Source organism: Aquarana catesbeiana, linkage group LG12, assembly GCF_042186555.1.
Source record: "Aquarana catesbeiana isolate 2022-GZ linkage group LG12, ASM4218655v1, whole genome shotgun sequence".
In the NCBI taxonomy this organism is placed as follows: Eukaryota; Metazoa; Chordata; class Amphibia; order Anura; family Ranidae; genus Aquarana; species Aquarana catesbeiana.
Genome location: NC_133335.1, coordinates 60,397,141 through 60,419,245, shown reverse-complemented (window position 1 = coordinate 60,419,245; position 22,105 = coordinate 60,397,141). Strand labels below are relative to the sequence as shown.

The 22,105-nt window shown below is 43.5% G+C and overlaps 1 protein-coding gene across 2 annotated transcripts in view; it reads left to right on the top strand.

Moving 5' to 3' along the window:
• Window positions 1-22,105, top strand: part of LOC141114293 (vasoactive intestinal polypeptide receptor-like) — a 195,862-nt gene that overhangs the window by 15,566 nt on the left and 158,191 nt on the right. For both annotated transcript variants that reach the window (XM_073607898.1, XM_073607897.1), the window contains exons 2-4: window positions 7,029-7,143; window positions 10,905-11,012; window positions 18,689-18,789. In XM_073607898.1, coding sequence (XP_073463999.1) covers window positions 7,029-7,143; window positions 10,905-11,012; window positions 18,689-18,789 — 324 coding nt within the window. The remainder of the gene's footprint in view (window positions 1-7,028; window positions 7,144-10,904; window positions 11,013-18,688; window positions 18,790-22,105) is intronic.

Genomic DNA, 22,105 nt, shown 5'->3' with positions numbered 1-22,105 from the left:
CTGGTGCTTTGTGGATAAACACAATGCGATAATCTAAATGATTCCTATGCATCATAATGATATATATAATTTGTAAAAACAATATGCAAATCAATAAAACTTCATATTTAATAGACAACATATTTCAAAGACATCCTACTAACTATGTCTTATATATAAATGCAGCAATTTCAATTTTTATGATTTTTTTTTTTTTGCTTTTGCAGGTGTGCTATGTAAATGCTATCATCTGACGCTCCCATAGACCTTGTTTGCACTATGTCTATGATTGGTGAGACCAATCAATTCCGTTTCAATCTGTGATTGAAAGATTGAAACGGAATTGATTGGTCTCACCAATCATAGACATAGTGCAAACAAGGTCTATGGGAGCGCCAGATGATAGCATTTACATAGCACACCTGCAAAAGCAAAAAAAATCATTGAAATGGCTGCATTTATATATCGGAAATAGTTAGTAGGATGTCTTTAGAATATGTTGTCTAATAAATATAAGGTTTTATTGGTTTGCATATTGTTTTTACAAATTATATATATCATTATGATGCATAGGAATCATTTAGATTATGTGTTTATCCATGGTGTGCCAGTGATATCAGAGCAAATATTTGATTTAAGTCCACATACACACACAGATTGAAACAGAATTAATTGGTCTCATCAGTCATAGACGTTAAGGATGGGCTTAGGCGTGTTCTCAACGCCACGTGCCTGCGCCCACCAGGGAGGTGACACTCCACAGCACTAATCACAGGTAGTGAGACATTTCCCGATCTGTGCAGCCGTGGATCGGGAAATGTCTCACTGCCTGTGAATAGCGCTGCAGAGTGTCAGCTTCCTGGCGGGCGCGGGCGCGTGGAGTTGCGAACACGCCTGAGCTCATCCTTAATAGACATAGTTCAAACGTGGTCTATAGGAGTGGTAGGTGATAGCATTTACATAACACACCTGCAAAAAAAATAAATAAATCAACTTGGTAGAGTGGATGCAGTATAAAGTGGAGATAGCATCTTGTCCGACTTTAGGAATCCCCCTGATGTGTCACGAGACCCTGTGACGTAACGCATAGGGGAGGGGCAGATTGGCAAGACGTTTTGCGTCTCTCATGGAGAGGCACGAAGTAGCTGCGGCATCATGGTTTTATATGATATACACTGTATAGAGTTGGTGCACTGGAGCACCTTTTAAATGTGAGTTTTATACATTTTTTAATGAATTGAATATTTTTTAAAAACAATATAAGCACTATTTGGAGCGCTTTTTCTCTCATATATATTGAGTCATAATGAAGGCACATCAATGGAGCCATGAGGAGGAAAGCATGATCTGTTAGTCGGGGGTGACTAAAAAGCTTTATTTGACCAAACTTACAGTAAGTGTAAGGTCACACTCTGTGAGGTGAGCGCATTTCTTATGGGGGAGCACTAAGGTGAATAGATACAAAGCACAGATCTTTGAGAATTTGTGAAGACTCAACAAGTTGCAACTTTTTTTTCTGACATTTTCATTAATTAACTATTTGACTGCACTCAAGCCCAGGATTTATATTATTACAAGAAGAAATACACATGAATGTATCATATTAGTGTATATTTACTTTTTATTATGTTTGCACTCATATTTGCACAAGAGAATTGGTACACTAAGTGGTTGGATACATTTATTATCACCAGCGCAGCATTATTTGTTTTGAGTTTACTTGTACATTTATATAGGGAGTGTGTTACTTGCTGCTTGCATACATTACTCAGATTGTATTTTAGTTGCTCGCAAGACTATCTATTATATCTATACAAACGGCCTGTGCCATTCTGCCGATGTAAATGTTTGTGTGGCGGTCGGCAAGCGGTTATCCACTTCCAGACCTGCTCACGGCGATATACGTCGGCACTTTGAAGAGGGATATCGTTGTTATTGCAGCAGCTAGCTACCATAACCCCGGTATCCTCTTCTTCAGTGAGCGGTCCGGTTTCAGATAAAAGTGGTCTCTGCTGCGGATTCACTGTGAGATCACTTTTATCGGCGGCGGGAGAGGGCCCCCTCCCACCGATCTCCGGTGCCTTCCGCCACTTACCTGAGCCGCCGGCAGTGGCTGGGGTGATCGCGTCCTGTCACGTCTGTGGTATGGAGATGAGTGAGAGGAAGATGCCCCCCACCCGTCTCCATACCATTGGATGGCGGAAGCGATGTCAAAACGTCACGTCCGCCCATAGCTCTTAAAGGGGTTTTTTTTTTTTTCAAATGACAAAAAATGTTTATTTTTTGTATTGCATTTTAGTGTAAATATGAGATCTGAGGTCTTTTTGACCTCAGATCTCATATTTAAGAGGTCCTGTCATGCTTTTTTTCTATTACAAGGTTTGTTTACATTCCTTATAATAGGAGTAAAAGTGACACATTTTTTTTTAAAAGAGCAGTGTAAAAAAAATAAAATAAAAGGTAAAATAAATAAGAAAAAAAAAAAAAAAAAAAAGAGCTTGCGTGCTGAAGCGAACACATACGTGAGTAGCGCCCACATATGAAAACAGTGTTCAAACCACACATGTGAGGTATCGCCGCGATCGTTAGAGTGAGAGCAATAATTCTAGCCCTAGACCTCCTCTGTAACACAAAACATGCCACCTGTAGAATTTTTTAAACGTCACCTATGGAGATTTTTAAGGGTAAAAGTTTGTCGCCATTCCACGAGCAGGCCCAATTTTGCAGCGTGACATGTTGGGTATCAGTTTAATCAGCGTAACATTAATTTTCACAATATAAAAAAAAATTAGCTAACGTTACTGCTGTCTTATTTTTTAATGCAAAAAAGTGAATTTCTTCCAAAAAAAAAGTGCGCTTGTAAGACTGCTGCGCAAATACGGTGTGACAGAAAGTATTGCAATGACCGCCATTTTATTCTCTCAAGTGTTAGAAAAAAATATATATAACGTCTGGGGGTTCTAAGTAATTTTCTAGCAAAAAAAAAGATTTTAACTTGTAAACACCAAATCACAGAAAGAGGCTTGGTCCTTAAAGTCCGTAAAGCTTCGTTGTTTTTTTTTTTTTAAATAACAAACATGTCATACTTACCTCCACTGTGCACTTCGTTTTGCACAGAGTGGCCCCAAACATCCTCTTCTGGGGTCCCTCAGTGGCGCTCCTGGCTCCTCCCCGCATCGAGTGTCCACGTTGGAGAAGCGCTATCCTTGGTGGACACATACTTTTTGCCAGGGGTTGTATATACAGAGCAGAAGCAGGTAAGAGTTTTAAAAAAAAATAAAAGCCTTGTGATGCATATAATTCAAGTAGAGAGAATTTTTTTTTTGTTTTTATCAATGACATTGGAAACTTACTTACTAGGTTTGAGAAACATTTTTTTTTTGTCTCAGATCACGCACTCTGCAATAGCTACTGCCATCCTAAGTATATTCTGAAATCCTTGTGCATCCTGGAAGCCCTTGGGTTTTATTAAAAGCAGCAATCTGATACGGAACGCAAGAAAACATTAAAAAGCAAAACACAATTAATCCCATTTTTTAATGTTTAACCTGTTCGTCTTTGTTAATTGCCACATCTGTATTTCCACTGGTGTCCTGGGGTTACCTCCTTGAGCCTTTTCATTTGTCCGCATTTCTTCATTAATTTTAATTTAAAAAATCTAGGGCAGACCTATTATTATAATGCAGGTTGGGTGTGTATCAATCACCTGTCAGTCACTTGCCTGCAGAGTTATGTCCTTTAATGATAATCTCTTCAAAAATAGATCATCTCCTGATAATTCAGTGAAAAGATTGCTGGAGTTTTCTATGACATCATGCTCGAACCTAACTGCAGGCGTTACATACGCTAATTACAATCACCGTGCTCTTGACAGCGTAGTTAGATCCTGTAATTTGTGCATCTTGACTTATTTATATGACAATACCATATTTCCTATAAGTATACTCTGTACTATATGCCGCCCACACAGGACAGCGGTGGCAGTCTGACAAGCTAGTGGTTCTTTTCATTTAATCGTCCAAATCAGCCTTTGCAGATAAAACAACCTCAGAAAAGGTCTGGGGCTGTATAATTTGAAAGGAGGGAAAGGTTGCTTTTGTTCTTTATTATATCACATGTCATGTTTCTAAGAAGAAAATGTGAAACTATTCTCATTTATATTATAGAAGGTGTATTCAAGTGACAAGCCACCAAAATCTGAGGGTGCAGAACAAGTTAACTACCCTAGGGGGTCATACAGGGAGGGCATATAGCACAAATATGGAGCTTTGTTATTCATTTTTGGATTTAGGCCTTAAACACATTTATTCTTCTTAAAAGAGAAGTATGAGGTTTTTTTTTTTTTGGATTCATACTTAACCCGGTGGATGGAGCATCAGACCCATGCTTAAGCTGTCCCCCGTCGTCTCTGCACTGAGAACAGAGCCATCGAACATCGCAGATGGCTCGGTTCTCACAGATCCACGAAAGGAAAGCTGCTGACTGTCAGTCAGCATCTCTCCTCTCTGCTTCTCCACGCTCACTGGAGCGCTGAGCTGTGGAGGGGTGGGGAGAGGCTGTCTCAGTGGCTCGCTGAGACTGCCATCAATCAAGGCAGCTGGTGGATCCAGACTTGGAAGTCGTGATGACGCGGTGCCTCGACTGATGGCAGTGACGTCAGCGGAGAGCGAACTTCAGACCTCTTTCCGCTGAAAACGGGTCATAGGAGTGCAAAACGGATTGCACTCCTGTGACCCATAGGAGATGCCCAGCCTAAAAAGCTCAGGCTGGACTTCTCAATTAACTTATAAAACTCGACAACAGGCTTTCTCAACATTTTTACTCAAAAGGAATCCTGAGATCATTTGGTGGAATCAGTGGTGGAATGCTATCGTTCTAGACAGGTGAAAATATCACTGGTGTCCTGCAGCTGGCCATGTCAAGTGGCCTTGGGCATACAACTATGCAGGTCAACTAGCTACAGCTCAAGGAACCACTAGAGACCTCTGGAGGAAACCGGGTTGAGAATGGCTGCACTAGAGCAGTCATCGCCAACCTTTTGGACCACTAAACTAACAATTTTGAATTTTGAACTAACATGAATTTGACATACCTTATACACAAAATGCTCCTGTTCTCTGCCCCCCCATGGATCACACCGCTGCCCTATAGACGCAATGCTCCAGCTCTCTGCCCCCCGCACTCTGTATCACACTGCTGCCTTACACAGACTCATCATTGGATCTCAGCTCCTCAACCAGCCATGTGCTAGAGCTCTGTGCTCCCTCCCACTGTCTGTAATCAGCGCTGCCATTGAAAGTCCCCTCCTTCTCCTCCTGCTCTCTGCACTACTCCTGGCACCTCTCTCTGAGTTCAAAGGAGCTATAGAGGAGGCGTTGGGTATCAATGTGGGTTGACAGCGTTGACTCATAAAACAGTTACTAATAATAAAATAGCACAAGTCAGACACAGTGCCTTGAGTTGTTAATAAAGCAGCGATACTGTCACAAAGTTCATGAACAGCTTTCATGTGAAATAAAATGCACATGAGAGATAATAATAATTGAGTGATGTAAGGACAGTCCCAGAAACCTCAGATGGAAGAAAAAGAGGTGTTGCTATGTTGTATCTTTTAAACACCTCACTGCAGTGTATCACACTCCCCTTTGGGGTTCAAACTCACCAAAAGGATGACAGGGTCAAGCATGGATAGATAAACCACAGATCTCCTTAACAGAGCAGCAGGTGTCACAGCAAGATCCACTGGTTCCCAGGACAAGAAAACAGACTCCACATAGTGTAAATCCGTTTTTCTGTCTCTTTATTTAAAAGTTTCTCTATACAGCTTCAATTAATAACATCAGGCATTCCTTTTGCCGTATAGACGAGTGTTCCTCGTATCACTCAGGAGACAGTAAATCACACTATAATGCAAGCAGCGTTCAGCACTCACTTCCTGGTGTGTCTTCCTGTCTATCGTGAAACGCACGCGTCATTTCGGTCGTTAAGCCACGCCCTGACTAGTTTCGTCGTTACGACTTCCTCCGAGGGCGTCCTGTCAGTATGCTGTCCGCAAAGATTAGGAATAATGGTCTAACTTTAAACTGACTGAGTTCTTTGAGGACATCTGGTCCCGGTGATTTATTTGTCTTAAGCTTATCTAGTTTTTTCTTGACTACGGCCAAAGTTAGCCGCAAGGGTAAGCCCTGTGATGTGTTACTAACAATACTGTCATGGTCGGTATACCCCTCCTTTTCCTGTGTAAAACTGAGGAGAAAAAAGCATTTAGTACAGTTGACTTCTCTGTGTCATCTATAACCATCCTCCCATCATTGTCTTTTATTTTTTACAATGTGCTCTGACCTTGATTTTTTACTATTAATATATCAAAAAAAATTCTTGGGATTTTTTTTACTCTCCTCTGCTATGTTTCTATCTTTTTTTCTTCTTATTGCATTCCTTGTAGTATTGGAATGCTGACAATGACCCCTCCACTTTATATTTTTTAAAGACCAGTTTAATAAGACTTTTTACTTTACGGTTTAGCCACCCAGGTTTAACCTTTGCTCTTCTATATTTACTGTCCATTGGAACGCACTGTGTGAAATCTTTCTTTAATATTTTCCTAAAGCATTCCCATTTTTTCTGTGTTCATTGTTTCCAGGATTTGGTCCCAGTTGATGTATTGTAGTATTAAGCACAGTTCAGAAACGTTTGCTCGTTTCTTATGATTTACGCTAAATGTGATTATCCTGTGATCGCTAGATCCCAAATTGTCCCCTACTGCCACATCTGACCACATGAGATGAAGGTCAGGGTGCTGGAACCTCTTCCTGCTGTCAAATTTGATCTGGGCAAGTAAGATGGAAGAAGCAATCTTTATAATACCACAGCCATTCTCCTGATCTGTGATATTCAGGTGGGTGTTTGTTCATGGAAGCTAAATGGAGCAAAATTTGTTTGGTATAGAAGTAAAGAAAACCTTGTCCCAATTCATCTTTTGCAAAAGTTGAAGGTTCCACTGTAAAGAAAATAGCAAGCTTATCTCTTTTTTTATATCCCCATCCCAGGTCCACTGCATCCATCCAGAGTGTGCTCTTGTTCTTCAGGTTCTGGAAGAAGAGGCGGAATGTTTCCATAAGATAAAAAAAGAAAATCAGACATTACTGAATTCTCCAAATGAAGGTGAGGGGGAAGGAACAGAAAATGTTTTAAGTTTATTTTGTTGTTTTTATTTTAATCATCATCAGAAGCCAGATATTTAGTATTTCTGTGTATCCTGCCCTGAGATTTACACAGCTCTGCCATAAAGCACAATCCTGTCTGACCAAGACAGGAGACCTGATTTTTCTCTGGTTTTATTGACTAACTGAACTGCAGCAATCAAAGACAGTAACTCCCTCTTACAGGCAGAAGCCCAGTAGCTTGCAGCTTCTCTAAAAGACCCAGCTACTCTGGGGAGACCTTCCCAATTGCTATCAGAGTACTCCCAATTACAGTGGGGTGGGGTGGGCCTGTTCACCTGTGTTACCAGAGCTACCCTGGACTTCACTGAGAGGGAAGATGTTTGAGGATAATCACAAGTAGGGTAATCCCAAGTAGGTATTTGTGTTCTCAACTGTTTTACTAAAGTATAGATGCTCAGCTAGACTCTGTTGTTATATATTCAGCTACCTGTTAGCTCACAGAGACATTGCTGTGAACAGTCCATGTTTTTGCAGCTTTCATAATCTGTTTTGTGGTATTCATGGATGTTCTTTGCCATCCTGAACCTGTTTTGTAGCACTAACACTCGGTGGAGCTGCTGGTTTAAGAGGGCTTGTTACCTTCACTCTCCTTCCCTCTGTTTCACTGGCACTGGGTCTAGGGTTCCGTTGAGTTTACCTCTGGATGATACACACACCAACACTTGAATACTTTTTCAATGCTTTATTAAACGATTTACTAAGGAAGTAGCAGGAAAGAGGCAGAAGGGAAACTGCAGAAGAAACTCAAATACCTTCTTGTAAGATTCTTGACAAGTGTCCTGGTAGAATTTAGATATTACAATAGAATGCGAACCCCTCGTGGGACACACTCTTTGCTCGCCTGGATAGGCCTCTCTCACTTGCCTAGCAGCCAGTACTTAGCACGAACAAAAGTCTCTGCCACAGACTTGTTTGGGATAAACCTGTACGATCCTCTGCCACAGGATGTATTGGTTTTTCTTGTGGTGAATGTCAGTCACAGTGCTTGAACCTTTAAGCCAACCCGGCAACACTATGCTGTATAGTTACTTTTAGGATACGTCCTCCAACCGAGTCACCAGGCCCCTCTCCAGACCAGCACGCTACGTGATCCTTCCATGACGGGTCCTCCCCTGGATCTCCTTGGTTGTCCAGCTTCTTCCCTCTGTATAGACAGCTCAGGACCATTCCTCGGCTGCTGTGGTAGGCCCCAGACAAGCTTCTGGGCCCACCCCTGCGTCGTAGCGGAGGCCCACGAGATTGCTCTCTAATGCATACCTGTCAGCCAGGAGGGCCAGCAGGTGGTTGTAAAACGAACCCCACAATATGGCGTCTGTCCCATAAATACCCTCGCCCAGAATGCAACTCGGAGCAGGGCCGATCCTGGCCGGGGTGCACGGGGTGCAGTGCACCCAGGCGCCACAGAGGTGGGGGCGCTGAAGAGGCAGAGTGCTCCCCTCCCTCCTCCTCTCCTTGTCCGTAGGTGGCTCTCTCCGCCGGTCACCGCCACTACCGCCGCTGTGCGTGCCCATCCCCCTCCCTCCTCCTGTCAGAGGAGGAGAGCGAGACAGCCGGAGACCAGAGAGAGAGAGACCAGCCGCTGCCGCGCAGTGTCGTCATGGGGGGGGTGGTCTGAGCCGACGTGTTCCACTTCTCCTGTGTGTAACTCCGAGTCCTGCCTGCTGTCCAAGCCTGACATGCTCTGTTCTCCACCCGGGCGGCGCGGCTGCACACCGTCCTCTCCTCTCCAGCTGCCGCCTGGGTGTTTTTAATTAGCCTAATGGGGGGGGTGATTTGTCCTGGGGGGTCTGTACTAATGTGGGGGGGTGATTTGTCTAGGGGGGGTCTAAACTAATGTGGGAGGGTGGTTTGTCCTGGGGGGGGTCTATACTAATGTAGGGGGGTTGATTTGTCCGGGGGGGTCTGTACTAATGTGGGGGGGTGGTTTGTCCTGGGGGGGTCTATACTAATGTAGGGGGGGTGATTTGTCCTGGGGGGTCTAAACTAATGTGGGGGGGTGATTTGTCCTGGGGGCTCTAAACTAATGTGGGGGGGTGGTTTGTCCTGGGGGGGTCTATACTAATGTAGGGGGGGTGATTTGTCCGGGGGGGTCTGTACTAATGTAGGGGGGATGATTTGTCCTGGGGGGTCTAAACTAATGTCTGCAGTCTGACCATCTCTTGTATCATGTCTGCAGTCTCTGACCATCTCCTGTACCACGTCTGCAGTCTCTGACCATCTCCTGTACCATATCTGCAGTCTCTGACCGTCTCCTGTACCATATCTGCAGTCTCTGACCATCTCCTGTACCATGTCTGCAGTCTCTGATTATCTCCTGTACTATGTCTGCAGTCTCTGACCCTCTCCTGTATTATGTCTGCAGTCTCTGACCGTCTCCTGTACTATGTCTGGGGGCTCTTTCTAACAGATTCTCTAACAGAAGCCCTCTCTGTGTGCATCAGAGAGACTCCCCTCCAGGTCTCATTAGTGTATGCTCTTACTGTATTTTCTTTATTGTTAAAAGATCATGGGAGGATCCCAGGGTAGCGAAGAGTTCTTAGGGGAACATCTCTGTGTTTGAGTTGTTGCCATAGAAACATTTGTAAAGGGGAGGAGTTGATAAGATGACCACGCCCACGTGGGGGCGCCAGAAATATTTCTGCACCCAGGCGTCTGTGACCCTAGAATTGGCCCTGACTCGGAGGACCACCTCCACCGAGTTGTCTCTGGGACAGAAGAGCATCCATATGCTTCGACGCGTTGCCTTTCCAACACTGACCAGTGATAACAGCGACACCCACCGGTCAGTATGGAAACACACACAACGTCAGCCAAGCTGGAACAGAGGCAAACCTAACCTTCTTAACGAACAAGTTACTAAATTTACCTAACATATGGTAGATCGCAAATCTACCAGTGCTACATATTATTTCTTCTAACTTTTCAGGTGTTAAAAGAGAAGTGTGGGATAAAAAAAAAAAAGAAACATTCATACTCACCTTGGTGGATGCAGTACTGAGCTCATGCTGCATCTGTCCCCCGCTGACCCTACACTGAGAACTGAGCGATCAAAGGCTATTGCTCGTGCAGTTCTTTGGTCTACTCTGAGCAAGAAGCGGTGACTGTGCTCTGCCCCTCCAGCAATCACCGGACTGTGGAGGGGGGCAGGAGTAGTTTGCTGAGTCTCCTTGTGCCATCCTAATAGACTAAGCCAGCTGATGGTCAGGCATCTGTGGGGATCCTGTAATAATTTCCCTTTTGGGATTTAATAATTTTTCTTTGGGATTAATAAAGTATTCTGAATCTGAATCAGGCCTGGACCTGCTGTGTGACGTCTGGCTTTAGCCTGCTGTCAGTTGAATCTAAGTCACAGGAGTGCAAAATTTACGCCACTTCTATGACGCAGAGAAGAAGCAGGGCCCAAAGGTCTTTGGGCATACTTCTCCTTTAAATAAATAGCAAGTTACAGTTATTCTCTGCTCTCTCACCCTATTCTGTTAAATGCCTTCTTGTGTTAGTTGCACATTGAATAGTGGCCAAAGACCCGATAATTTACAGTTGAATTACATGGCATTGAGGTAAATTGGTTATTGATCCCGTGGTTCCTGTATTTTTTCAACGTATATAAATTAGAAACATACAAAGGCTGACAAGGAATCTTTCAAAGAAATGCTTAATTATCCTTTCTCTTTTACTATAGATTTCTTTCTTTCATTGCAGGGTGTCCCACAGAGTGGGATGGTGTCAATTGCTGGAATGCAGCCACGGTGGGACAAACGGTGACTACACATTGTCCGGAGAGCCTTCAGATCTTTCTTAAGACAAAAGGTAAAGGTCAAGATATCTTTTAAGATTAGAGTTTTGTTGCAATTTTACTAATAATATTATAGATCATGGTGCTTTATACATCATTTCTTACGGATGTATGCTAGATCCCGGAGGCTTAACGAGAAGCTTCAGGGCCCTGGTGCAAGAGATCAAGAAGGGCCCCACTGACCCACCCCCTTCAAAAGAGCATCTGCCAACAATGAGAGGGTTAATTGTGTCCAGTCACCAGGGATCTTCTAGCAATAACTTTCATTGCTAGAAGATCCTTGGTGACTGGACATGATTAACCATTTAATTGTTGGCACATGAGAAGTGTATGAGTAACCATTTTAATACTGGCAGATCCCTAGTGGAAATGCACTATACATATTTCCACCAGGGATCCGCTAGCAATGAAATGATTAATCATCTCTTGCGGGGTGCCCAGGGTCCCAGGCAGGTGCCGCAATCGCCCTCTGTGTGGCAGATGGCATCTCTTTGATTTGGGGGAGTGTAGGGGCAAGAGGATAAGTGCTGGGTGCGTTTTTGGAGTTGAGAGGACTTGAGGGGGGGGGGGGGGGGGTGCTAGGCTGCAAAACGAACTGCCCCTTCTAGCACAAGTCCTCTCTGCTCCAAAAGTGCCCCCAGCACTTATCCTCTTACCCTCATATCCCCCAAACCACTCTTCCATGTATACATCTCTGCTAACTTGCTCCCCTACCATCCCTTCCTGGTCACTGTGTCCCCCTCCCCTGTAGTCTCCATCCAGTACATAATGGATTACTACAGACCTCAGATCAGTGCGGCACACGCAGAGCAGTGTCCCTCTTAACGGGCTCCTCCTCCTCTCTGTGTTCAGGAAAACATCAGAGCCGGGGAGAAGGCTCTGCTCTGCAGTGTGTGGCAGGCAGTCTGAGATTCCAACTGCCATAAAGAGAAAGGATCACAGCATATGGGACCCTGGACAAGTGTCGGGGCAGGTGTCACTAACCATGCCAGGCAAGTCAGTAGAGCCATGTGCTGGAACTTGTTTCAATACTGCGCTCCACTGCTGGACTCAGACTTGATTTCCTGGACACCAGAACTTAAATCAAATCCTGGCAGGGCCCCTGTGAATCCATGGCAGTTGGGAGGTAAGGCCTTCCTGTCATCTTGGTGGCAGAATGCCAAGGCCAGATTGCAAGTGACCCTGGTAGTTCCGCCATTGCTAGATCTTCCAAAAAGTTTTTTTACTTAAAGCCAGTGGCCTGAAATATAGGGAGCAGGGGCGCAGCCCCCCTATACATGCGTCCGGCCCTAATCTACACGCAGGGTGCTGATCACATGGATTCCAATGTTTTTTTCTTTTTTGAAACATGTGATAAGGGCCTGAGGCTTTAATAGGCTTCAAAAAAGGGTGGGCTCGTTTCCTGATTGGCCAAAAGGAGAAGCAGTCCTATTGGCCTAGGAGGAGGAGGAGGGAAAAGACGCACGGCTGCCATGAGGAGACGCAGCAGAAGCCGCCACCCGTCACCCAGAGGGAAGCGCTGCCCACGCCATTAAAGGGGTAAGTGCAGGGCCGACCGCCCAGGGGGAATCTTACACCAGAGCTGTGGAGAGCTCACTTGGATAACAGTGTTTGATATTTTAGTGTCTTGTTATATAATAGTAAGTGACAATTTGATAGTTGCTAAATCCTAGTTGGAGTCCTTTCTAAATGCCAAAGTAACATAATATAACAAATGCATAGAGATAATAGACGGGTCTACCTGTCATTGTTCGATGTACCAGTACAGTTAGTGTTCTCAGCGGTTACTTAGCAACATGTGACAACCAGAAAACCTCAAATGTTGGGGAGATCAGCCTCACATTGAATGACAAATTATTAACCACTTAAGGACCTTGTTCAGTATGAAATCTATTAGGGTGATTTGCTAGCAACTACACGCACAGTGACAGGCAGAGCCACCAATGGGCCATTGTGTGAGACCAAATTTAGGTACCCCCCCATTCAACTTCTGGTGAAGTAAAAACACTAATAGTGTATTGACTGACAGCCTAGATCATATAAATGTCAGCAGTATTAAAGCCCAACTCTGGGAAACTTAAAAACGGTCCCTTGCAGTGGGGCTGTGTCTGCACTGCAAGGATAAACTGCTTCTTTAGCCCAGGGGAGAGATGAAACACTTTTACTTTCTGTATCCTCTGCTTCCCAGTGCTTCAGAGATGGACTGTTTCTTGATGTCATCACGTTCAATGCAGGGCTATAGACCCTACATTGGTCTTGATGACTTCAGGACCTTGCACCACTGAAACATGAAGGAAAAGGTGCTGCACGGACTGATCTAGCAGCGCAGAGGACCGGGTAAGTAGATCTTATTTTCTTTGTCCCCTAGACATAAACAAGCAATTAGGTAATAAATAAAATAATGTGGCGCTACCCAAACAACTAAAGTATGTGCTCAGATCAGTTTTACTGTGGCAAAAGATATACAGGAAATTGGGTAATGTTGGGGGTCAGTTTTATTTGCTATACATACGTGATGGCCCAGATGGCTCCTCACATACTGAGGAAGCTCCATTTGGGGCGTAATGCGTAAAGGAGTGGTACCTGCCGATCATGCCATCACGTTGCACATTTGAAGGAGGGAGGTGAGCTGGAATGCTTAATGTGTAATGCTTGTTTCATTATGAGCAAACTTATGAGGAGGGGGGAGAGAGAGCACAGCCCGCACCACCTCCCGGATCTCTTCTCCTCTCCTTGCCACTTCCAGCACTGGGCTCACAGAAGTAGTGGTGCCACTGTCACTAGTCCTGTAAGCCTTATAATAGAAGGAACTTGTGACGCCCCTATCCCTACAATACACGCTGCACCCAGGGCAGCCGCCCCTTCTGCCCAACCCCTGTCCCGGCCCTGGATGTACCTATTATAGAAAAGCTCTTTAGACCTCTGAGGAAGCTGTGAGGTCCAGTACAGAGCTGGGTGGACTCACTGGATGGAGTGTTTTGTGGAACAGGGGAGCACATTCACAGAATATTGTTGGCACTATTCATAGTTGAAGATTTTTGTTGGACTATTTTTTTACTGATCTAATTTCATGATGTGTTTGTTTGTTTTATCACATCTGCTTATGAATATAGGGGAAAACCCACTAATTGAAGATTTTTTAAAAGTTACATGTATATATTTTGGCATAGTAACTTGGATTTGAGCACATAATTTAGTTGTTTGGATAGCGATACACCCTTTTTATTCATTGCATTATTACCTAGGTGGTGTGGAATCACTTTTTCTGTTTTACATTTTTTTCCCCACAAATAGAGCTTTCTTTTGATGGTATTTGATGGTATTTGATCACCACTGAGTTTTTTATTTTTTGTGCTGTAAACGAGAAAAAAAAACAATTTTGAAAAAAAAACAAACAAACAATATTTTTAACTTTCTGATATAAAACATATCCAATAAAACAATTTTAAAAATCAAATTTCTTCATAAATGTAGGCAAATATGTATTCTGCTTCATATTTTTGGGAAAGAAAAATCCTAATAAGCGTATATTGATTGGTTATTGCAAAAGTTATAGCTTCTAGAAACTATGGGATATATATAGTGGAATTTTTATTTATTTATTTATTTTTATACTAGTAAAACTTAGCTATTTATAGCAGGACTGCGGTATCATGGCAGACAATCTGACACTAACTGACACTTTTGACACTTTTGACACTTTGTGGGAACCAATGGCACTAATACAATTGTCAGTGCTAAACATATGCACTGTCACTGTACTAATGACACTGCTGGGAAGGGGTTAAACATCTAGAGCGTTCGAAGGGTTAAATGTGTGCCTAGCCAGTGTTTTTGTGTACACAGTGAGCTGCTTTCACTAAAGAATCCATCACATTCCTGCTGTTAGGACAGAGCTCTGCATTATTTACATATGCAGAGCTCCATCCAACCCTTTCTCCTCAACAATCAGCGGGTGCCAGCGGACATCTATTGGCTGCTACCCGCTGATCAGCTTCTGATATGGCTAATCACAGCAGAAGCAGCACGTGCATGCACCCCCTACCCAGAAGTGCAGAATCACGCATATACAGTATCTCACAAAAGTGAGTACACCTCTCAAATTTTTGTAAATATTTTACTATATCTGTCAAGTGACAACACTGAAGAAGTGACACTTTGCTACAATGTAAAGTAGTGAGTGTACAGCTTGTATAACAGTGTAAATTTGCTGTCCCCTCAAAATAACTCAACACACAGCCATTAATGTCTAAACCGCTAGCAACAAAAGTAAGTACACCCCTAAGTGAAAATGTCCAATTAGCCATTTTCCCTCCCCTGTGTCATGTGACTCGTTAGTGTTACAAGAACTCAGGGGTGAATGGATAGCAGGTGTGTTAAATTTGGTGTTATCGCTCTCACTCTCACATACTGGTCGCTGGAAGTTCAACATGACACCTCATGGCAAAAAACTCTCTGAGGATCTGAAAAAAAGAATTGTTGCTCTACATAAAGATGGCCTAGGCTATAAGAAGATTGCCAAGACCCTGAAACTGAGCTGCAGCACGGTGGTCAAGACCATACAGCGGTTTAACAGGACAGGTTCCACTCAGAACAGGCATCGCCATGGTCGACCAAAGGAGTTGAGTGCACGTGCTCAGAGTCATATCTAGAGGTTGTCTTTGGGAAATAGACATACGAGTGCTGCCAGCATTGCTGCAGAGGTTTAAGGGGTGGGGGGTCAGCCTGTCACTGCTCAGACCATACGCTGCACACTGCATCAAATTGATCTGCATGGTTGTTGTCCGAGAAGGAAGCCTCTTCCAAAGATGACACAAGAAAGCCTGCAGTTTGCTGAAGACAAGCAGACTAAGGACATGGATTACTGGAACCATGTCCTGTGGTCTGATGAGACCAAGATAAACTTATTTGGTTCAGATGGTGTCAAGCGTGCGTGGCAGCATCCAGGTGAGGAGTACAAAGACAAGTGTGTCTTGCCTACAGTCAAACATGGTGGTGGGAGTGTCATGGTCTGGGGCTGCATGAGTGCTGTTGGCACTGGGGAGCTACAGTTCATTGAGGGAACCATGGATGCCAACATGTACTGTGACATACTGAAGCAGAGCATAATCCCCTCCCTTCGGAGACTAGGCCTCAGGGCAGTATTCCAACAAGGTAACGACCCCAAACACACCTCCAAGATGACCAAACACACCCCCAAGACACACCCCCAAGACACACCTCCAAGACGACCTTTGCTAAAGTAGCTGAGGGTAAAGGTGATGGACTAGCTAAGCATGTCCTCAGACCTAAACCCTATTGAGCATCTGTGGGGCATCCTCAAACGGAAGGTGGAGGAGCGCAAGGTCTCTAACATCCACCAGCTCCGTGATGTTATCATGGAGGAATGGAAGAGGACTCCAGTGGCAACCTGTGAAGCTCTGGTAAACTCCATGCCCAAGAGGGTTAAGGCATTGCTGGAAAATAATGGTGGCCACACAAAATATTGACACTTTGGGCCCAATTCGGACATTTTCACTTAGGGGTGTACTCACTTTTGTTGCCAGCATTTTAGACTTTAATGGCTGTGTGTTGAGTTATTTTGAGGGGACAGCAAATTTACACTGTTATATAAGCTGTACACTCACTACTTTACATTGTAGCAGAGTGCAATTTCTTCAGTGTTGTCACGTGAAAAGATATAATCAAATATTTACAAAAATGTGAGGAGTGTACTCACTTTTGTGAGATACTGTATATATAATGCTGCACAGAACGGCCGTCCTGTAGCAGTAAATCTCTTATAGGGTGGTCGGCAAGCAGTTAATAAACAAGAAAACAACCCATGCAGTGCGGGCGTAGCCCCACTACTAGGGATAATTTTCAATTTTCCTGGAGTTGGGCTGTAAATCTGTGACAGTGGGAAGGATTCCAGTACCCATCTGATAATGTTCCAGAAGGTGCCTGTGCAGCTGCGCAGACTGTATGTGGTTGATTTACTAAAACTGAAGAGTGCAAAATCTGGTGCAGCTCTTCATAGAAGCATATCAGCTTCCAGGTTTTTTCGCCAAAGCTTAATTGAACAAGCTGAAGTTAGAAGCTGATTGGCTACCATGTGCAGCTGCACCAGATATTGCACTCTCCAGTTTTAGTAAATCAGCCCATATATGTCTGCCAACGCACAGACAGATTTATGAGTAAAGAGAATTATGACTGCGTTGATGGAGGAATTGAGAAATTTTCTTTCCTTCAACCCATTGTTGAAGAACAGAAAATTGCATAATGTATGGCCTGCCTTACACTCCTATTTGTAATGTAGGTATGTTGGCCGTAACCAGGGCTTTTTTTCAGAGGGAACACAGTTCTGGCACCTCCAGCACTGAATGTATGTGGGGGGGGGGGGTCTATTGTTGCTGGGGAAGTCTATTGGTACTAGTGGGGGAACTATTGTTGCCAGGGGTGGGTCTTATGTTGATGGGGGTCAGTTGTTGCTGGGAGAGGTCTACTGTTGAGGAATGTGTCTATTATTGAAGGCTGATGGAGGGTCTGCTGATGCTGGCTGTGGAGAGATCTGTTGTTGCTAGGGGGTTCTATTGTTGTGCTGGGGGTATTTTGTTGTGGGTGGCCAATTGTTGTTGGGGGGATCTATTGAGGAGTATGTCTGCCGTATAAGCTTCCCTTGCCCAGTACCAGCACGATCCAAGATCCCTTAGCCCACCCAGTTACTTGTCGAGACATCAGTGTAAGCTGGTGGAAAACATAGGACTGTTTATTCAAACACAGGTACAAAGAGATATACACTCAGGGACAATCCCCCTTCTTTGCATAATGACACAGGGCAGGGTTAAACTACATTCAGTAATATGACACACAGACAGCCTTTAGGGAGGGCTGCAGGAGAAATCCCCCCTCCCTTCTAGCAGCTAATCCACATACACATATACATCCCATAATAGGTTGCTCCCAAGGCAGACAGAAACAATAGAACAACGGGATACAGCCACGTAACAATAAACACATAGCAAACCCCACCCCACCTCAAACTATCTAGCAATGGTCTATGAAACACTCCTACAATATTCTAACAGTCTGAAAGGTTTAATTATTTATCTTCATATATTTCTTGAGGGATATTGTTCATAAATGTTACTGTCCCGAGTGATAGAGTCCCTTCATTCTTTCAACACAAACCACACATATAAGACCCAGGATACCAGGGGTAACACGAAATGTTGAGTCTGGTTGTACCGGGAGTCTGGTTAGGCAAGTGACCCTGTGCCCCTAATAGACAAAGGGTGACTTACACATAAGAGGGGCCTGGGGAGCTCCTTAAGGTAAGCTGGGTTCCATGGCCCCCCTGCCCAAAGTGACTCCCATCACTGATCTATTTTTACTGCTTTTTTTTGTTTATCATTAACAAATTCCATACAAATTACGTGGAACCCAAAAAGGATACTTGGTTCTGTATTCTCAATAAAGGTCAATACTGGGAGGTGGGTAGGGGGTGGAACCAAGGAAAAATGCTCGGAGGTAGGTAGGGGTGGAGAAAAGGGGTGACTCAGAAAGTAGTAGTTCCTGCACCTTTTCTTTGAGAAAAAAAGCCTTGGCCATAACCCATATTGTACAGAACTACAATATAGGATACAGTATAGAAGAGAAGATAATAAAATACATATGTTAACTCTACCACTTTTCTTTCTGTTATTGACAGTTGCCATCAGCAGGAACTGCACTAATAATGGTTGGAGTCTTCACTCTCCTCCATATCTGAAAGCCTGTTTCTTTAACAGTAGTATTGAGCCTGATGACAAGGTAAGTGAATAACCTAGCAGAAATGTCTTCACGTTCACAGGGAGGTTAGATATGTGGCATTATATTTATGGGACAGGAAGATGATAATTTTCATGTTTATTGCAGTTGGCATTATAGGGGACAATACACCCAAAGCTGGAGTGGGAGCACACCTACTGTGGCCATGATAAAGGCTATGAACTGTAGCAGTTGGATTTGTATTTTATATTAAAGAGGAGGGAGAACCATAACACGCAAAGATGTACAAGAGAGAAGAGAAACACAGGCGCCTCTAGGTTAGAACTGTTAACATTTTAATGAGATACAGGTGCATTATCCACTTACATGGAGGTTAAGGAAGCAAGGCACCAGTCCATCCACACTGGTGTGGCGTTCACTGCAGAGCGGAGTTCTGAACAGCTGATTTTTCTGCCTGTGGGGGAGAAATCCTAGCCAGCAGGATCTCTGGGACCACGGCGATCAGTCTGCAGATAAATTAGACATGCCTGCCTCTCTTTTTACATGTGAGTTGCCTATTGGCTTTTTAATAAACTTGTGTTTTATTTCTGCATGTAGTTGGCATCCCCATGTGTTCCTTTTCCAGACGGACAGAGTTTGCCTCACTCTATGGGGCTGTACTATTATGGACTTTAATGCATATGGACTTTTTTAACTTCATGTATTGGGGTAGTACACACCTTCTCCAGCCCCATTTTATATCTATTGCATACCTTTTAAAAAGTAAACCCCAAGTACAAACCTGTACCAGGAGCTGCAGTCTTAGCTGGGCCAGGCAGCAGATCCATTCTACTCCAAGGCAGCAGTTCATATGATATGACACATACAGGAAGGGGTATTTTCTTCAAAGAGATAATGGAGAAGACATCTGCATCTTGACTTGTGAATGGCAGCTTTTCAATTAGAGTCTATGGAGAAAAGGCTGTACATATGTTGTATCACAATTCACGCCTTCATTGAGGATAGGAGCATTGTCTGGCATAGGCTCCAGGTCCAGGTCCACATTGCTTGTATTTGGGGGCATAGGTTGCATAAAAAGGCAGTGGATAACATTAATTTATATATAGTTTAAGAAACCGTATATATTTACCATAATAACTGCTCAAACACAAACCTAGCAAGAGGCTGCATTTGATCTGAGGAATATAGTCAACTGAAGTTTTTGCACCTAGAGTTTAGCTATAAACTTTGACGCATATAAAAATACTGTCAGGTCCATAAATATTGGGACATCGACACAATTCTAATCTTTTTGGCTCTATACACCACCACAATGTATTTGAAATGAAACGAACAAGATGTGCTTTAACTGCAGACTTTCAGCTTTAATTTGAGGGTATTTACATCCAAATCAGGTGAACGGTGCCTCCCACTTTTTAAGGGACCAAAAGTAATGGGATGGCTGCTCAGCTGCTCCATGGTCAGGTGTGTGTTATTCACTCATTATCCCATTTACAAGGAGCAGATAAAAGGTCCAGAGTTAATTTCAAGTGTGCTATTTGCATTTGGAATCTGTTGCTGTCAACTCTCAATATGAGATCCAAAGAACTGTCACTATCAGTGAAGCAAGCCATCTTTAGGCTGAAAAAACAAAACAAACCCATCAGAGAGATAGCAAAAACATTAGGTGTGGCCAAATCAACTGTTTGGAACATCCTTAAAAAGAAAGAACACACCGGTGAGCTCAGCAACACCAAAAGACCCGGAAGACCATGGAAAACAACTGTGGTGGATGACTGAAGAATTCTTTACCTGGTGAAATAATCACCCTTCACAACAGTTGGCCAGATCAAGAACACTCTCCAGGAGGTAGGTGTATGTGTGTCAAAGTCAACAATTAAAAGAAGACTTCACCAGAGTGAATACAGAGGGTTCACCACAAGATGTAATCCATTGGTGAGCCTCAAAAACAGGAAGGCCAGATAAGAGTTTGCCAAACAACATCTAAAAAAGCCTTCACAGTTCTGGAACAACATCCTATGGACAGATGAGACCAAGATCAACTTGTACCAGAGTGATGGGAAGAGAAGAGTATGGAGAAGGAAAGGAACTGCTCATGATCCAAAGCATACCACCTCATTAGTGAAGCATGGTGGTGGTAGTGTCATGGCGTGGGCATGTATGGCTGCCAATGCGCTTCACAGTGCAGATGGACAATGACCCGAAGCATACTGCAAAAGCAACCAAAGACTTTTTTAAAAGAAAGATGTGGAATGTTATGCAATGGCCAAGTCAATCACTTGACCTGAATCCGATTGAGCATGCATTTCACTTGCTGAAGACAAAACTGAACGGAAAATGCCCCAAGAACAAGCAGGAAATTAATACAATTGCAGTAAAGGCCTGGCAGAGCATCACCAGGGATGAAACCCAGCGTCTGGTGATGTCTATGCGTTCCAGACTTCAGGTTGTAATTGACTGCAAAGGATTTGCAACCTAGTATTAAAAAGTGAAAGTTTGATGGATGATTGTTAATCTGTCCCATTACTTTTGGTCCCTTAAAAAGTGGGAGGCACATATACAAACTGTTGTAATTCCTACACTGTTCACCTGATTTGGATGTAAATACTAGGGATGGGCTGTCTGTTCGAGTCGAATATGAGTTTGACTCGAACATTGGCTGTTCGCCCGTTTGCCGAATAGCGAACAATTTGGGGTGTTCGCAGCAAATTCGAAAGCCACGGAACACCCTTTAAAAGTCTATGGGAGAAATCAAAAGCGCTAATTTTAAAAGCTAATATGCAAGTTATTGTCATAAAAAGTGTTTGGGGACCTGGGTCCTGCCCCAGGGGACATGTATCAATGCAAAAAAAGTTTTAAAAACTGCAGTTTTTCGGGAGCAGTGATTTTAATAATGCTTAAAGTGAAACAATAAAAGTGAAATATTCCTTTAAATTTCGTACCTGGGGGGTGTCTATAGTATGCCTGTGAAGTAGCGCAGTCCGAGAGCAAAATGACATTTCTAAAGGAAAAAAAGCCATTTAAAAGTGCTAGCGCTAGTGCTAGCACTTTTAAATTACTTTTTTTTCCTTTAGAAATGTAATTTTGCTCTCGGACTGACACGGGAAACATGCGCTACTTTACAGGCATACTATAGACACCCCCCAGGTACGAAATTTAAATTGTGTCACTTTAAGCATTAAAATCACTGCTCCCGAAAAAACTGACGTTTTTAAAACTTTTTTTTGCATTGATACATGTCCACTGGGGCAGGACCCAGGTCCCGTAACACTTTTTATGACAATAACTTGCATATTAGCCTTTAAAATGAGCACTTTTGATTTTTCACGTTCGAGTCCCATAAAATTTAACGGTGTTC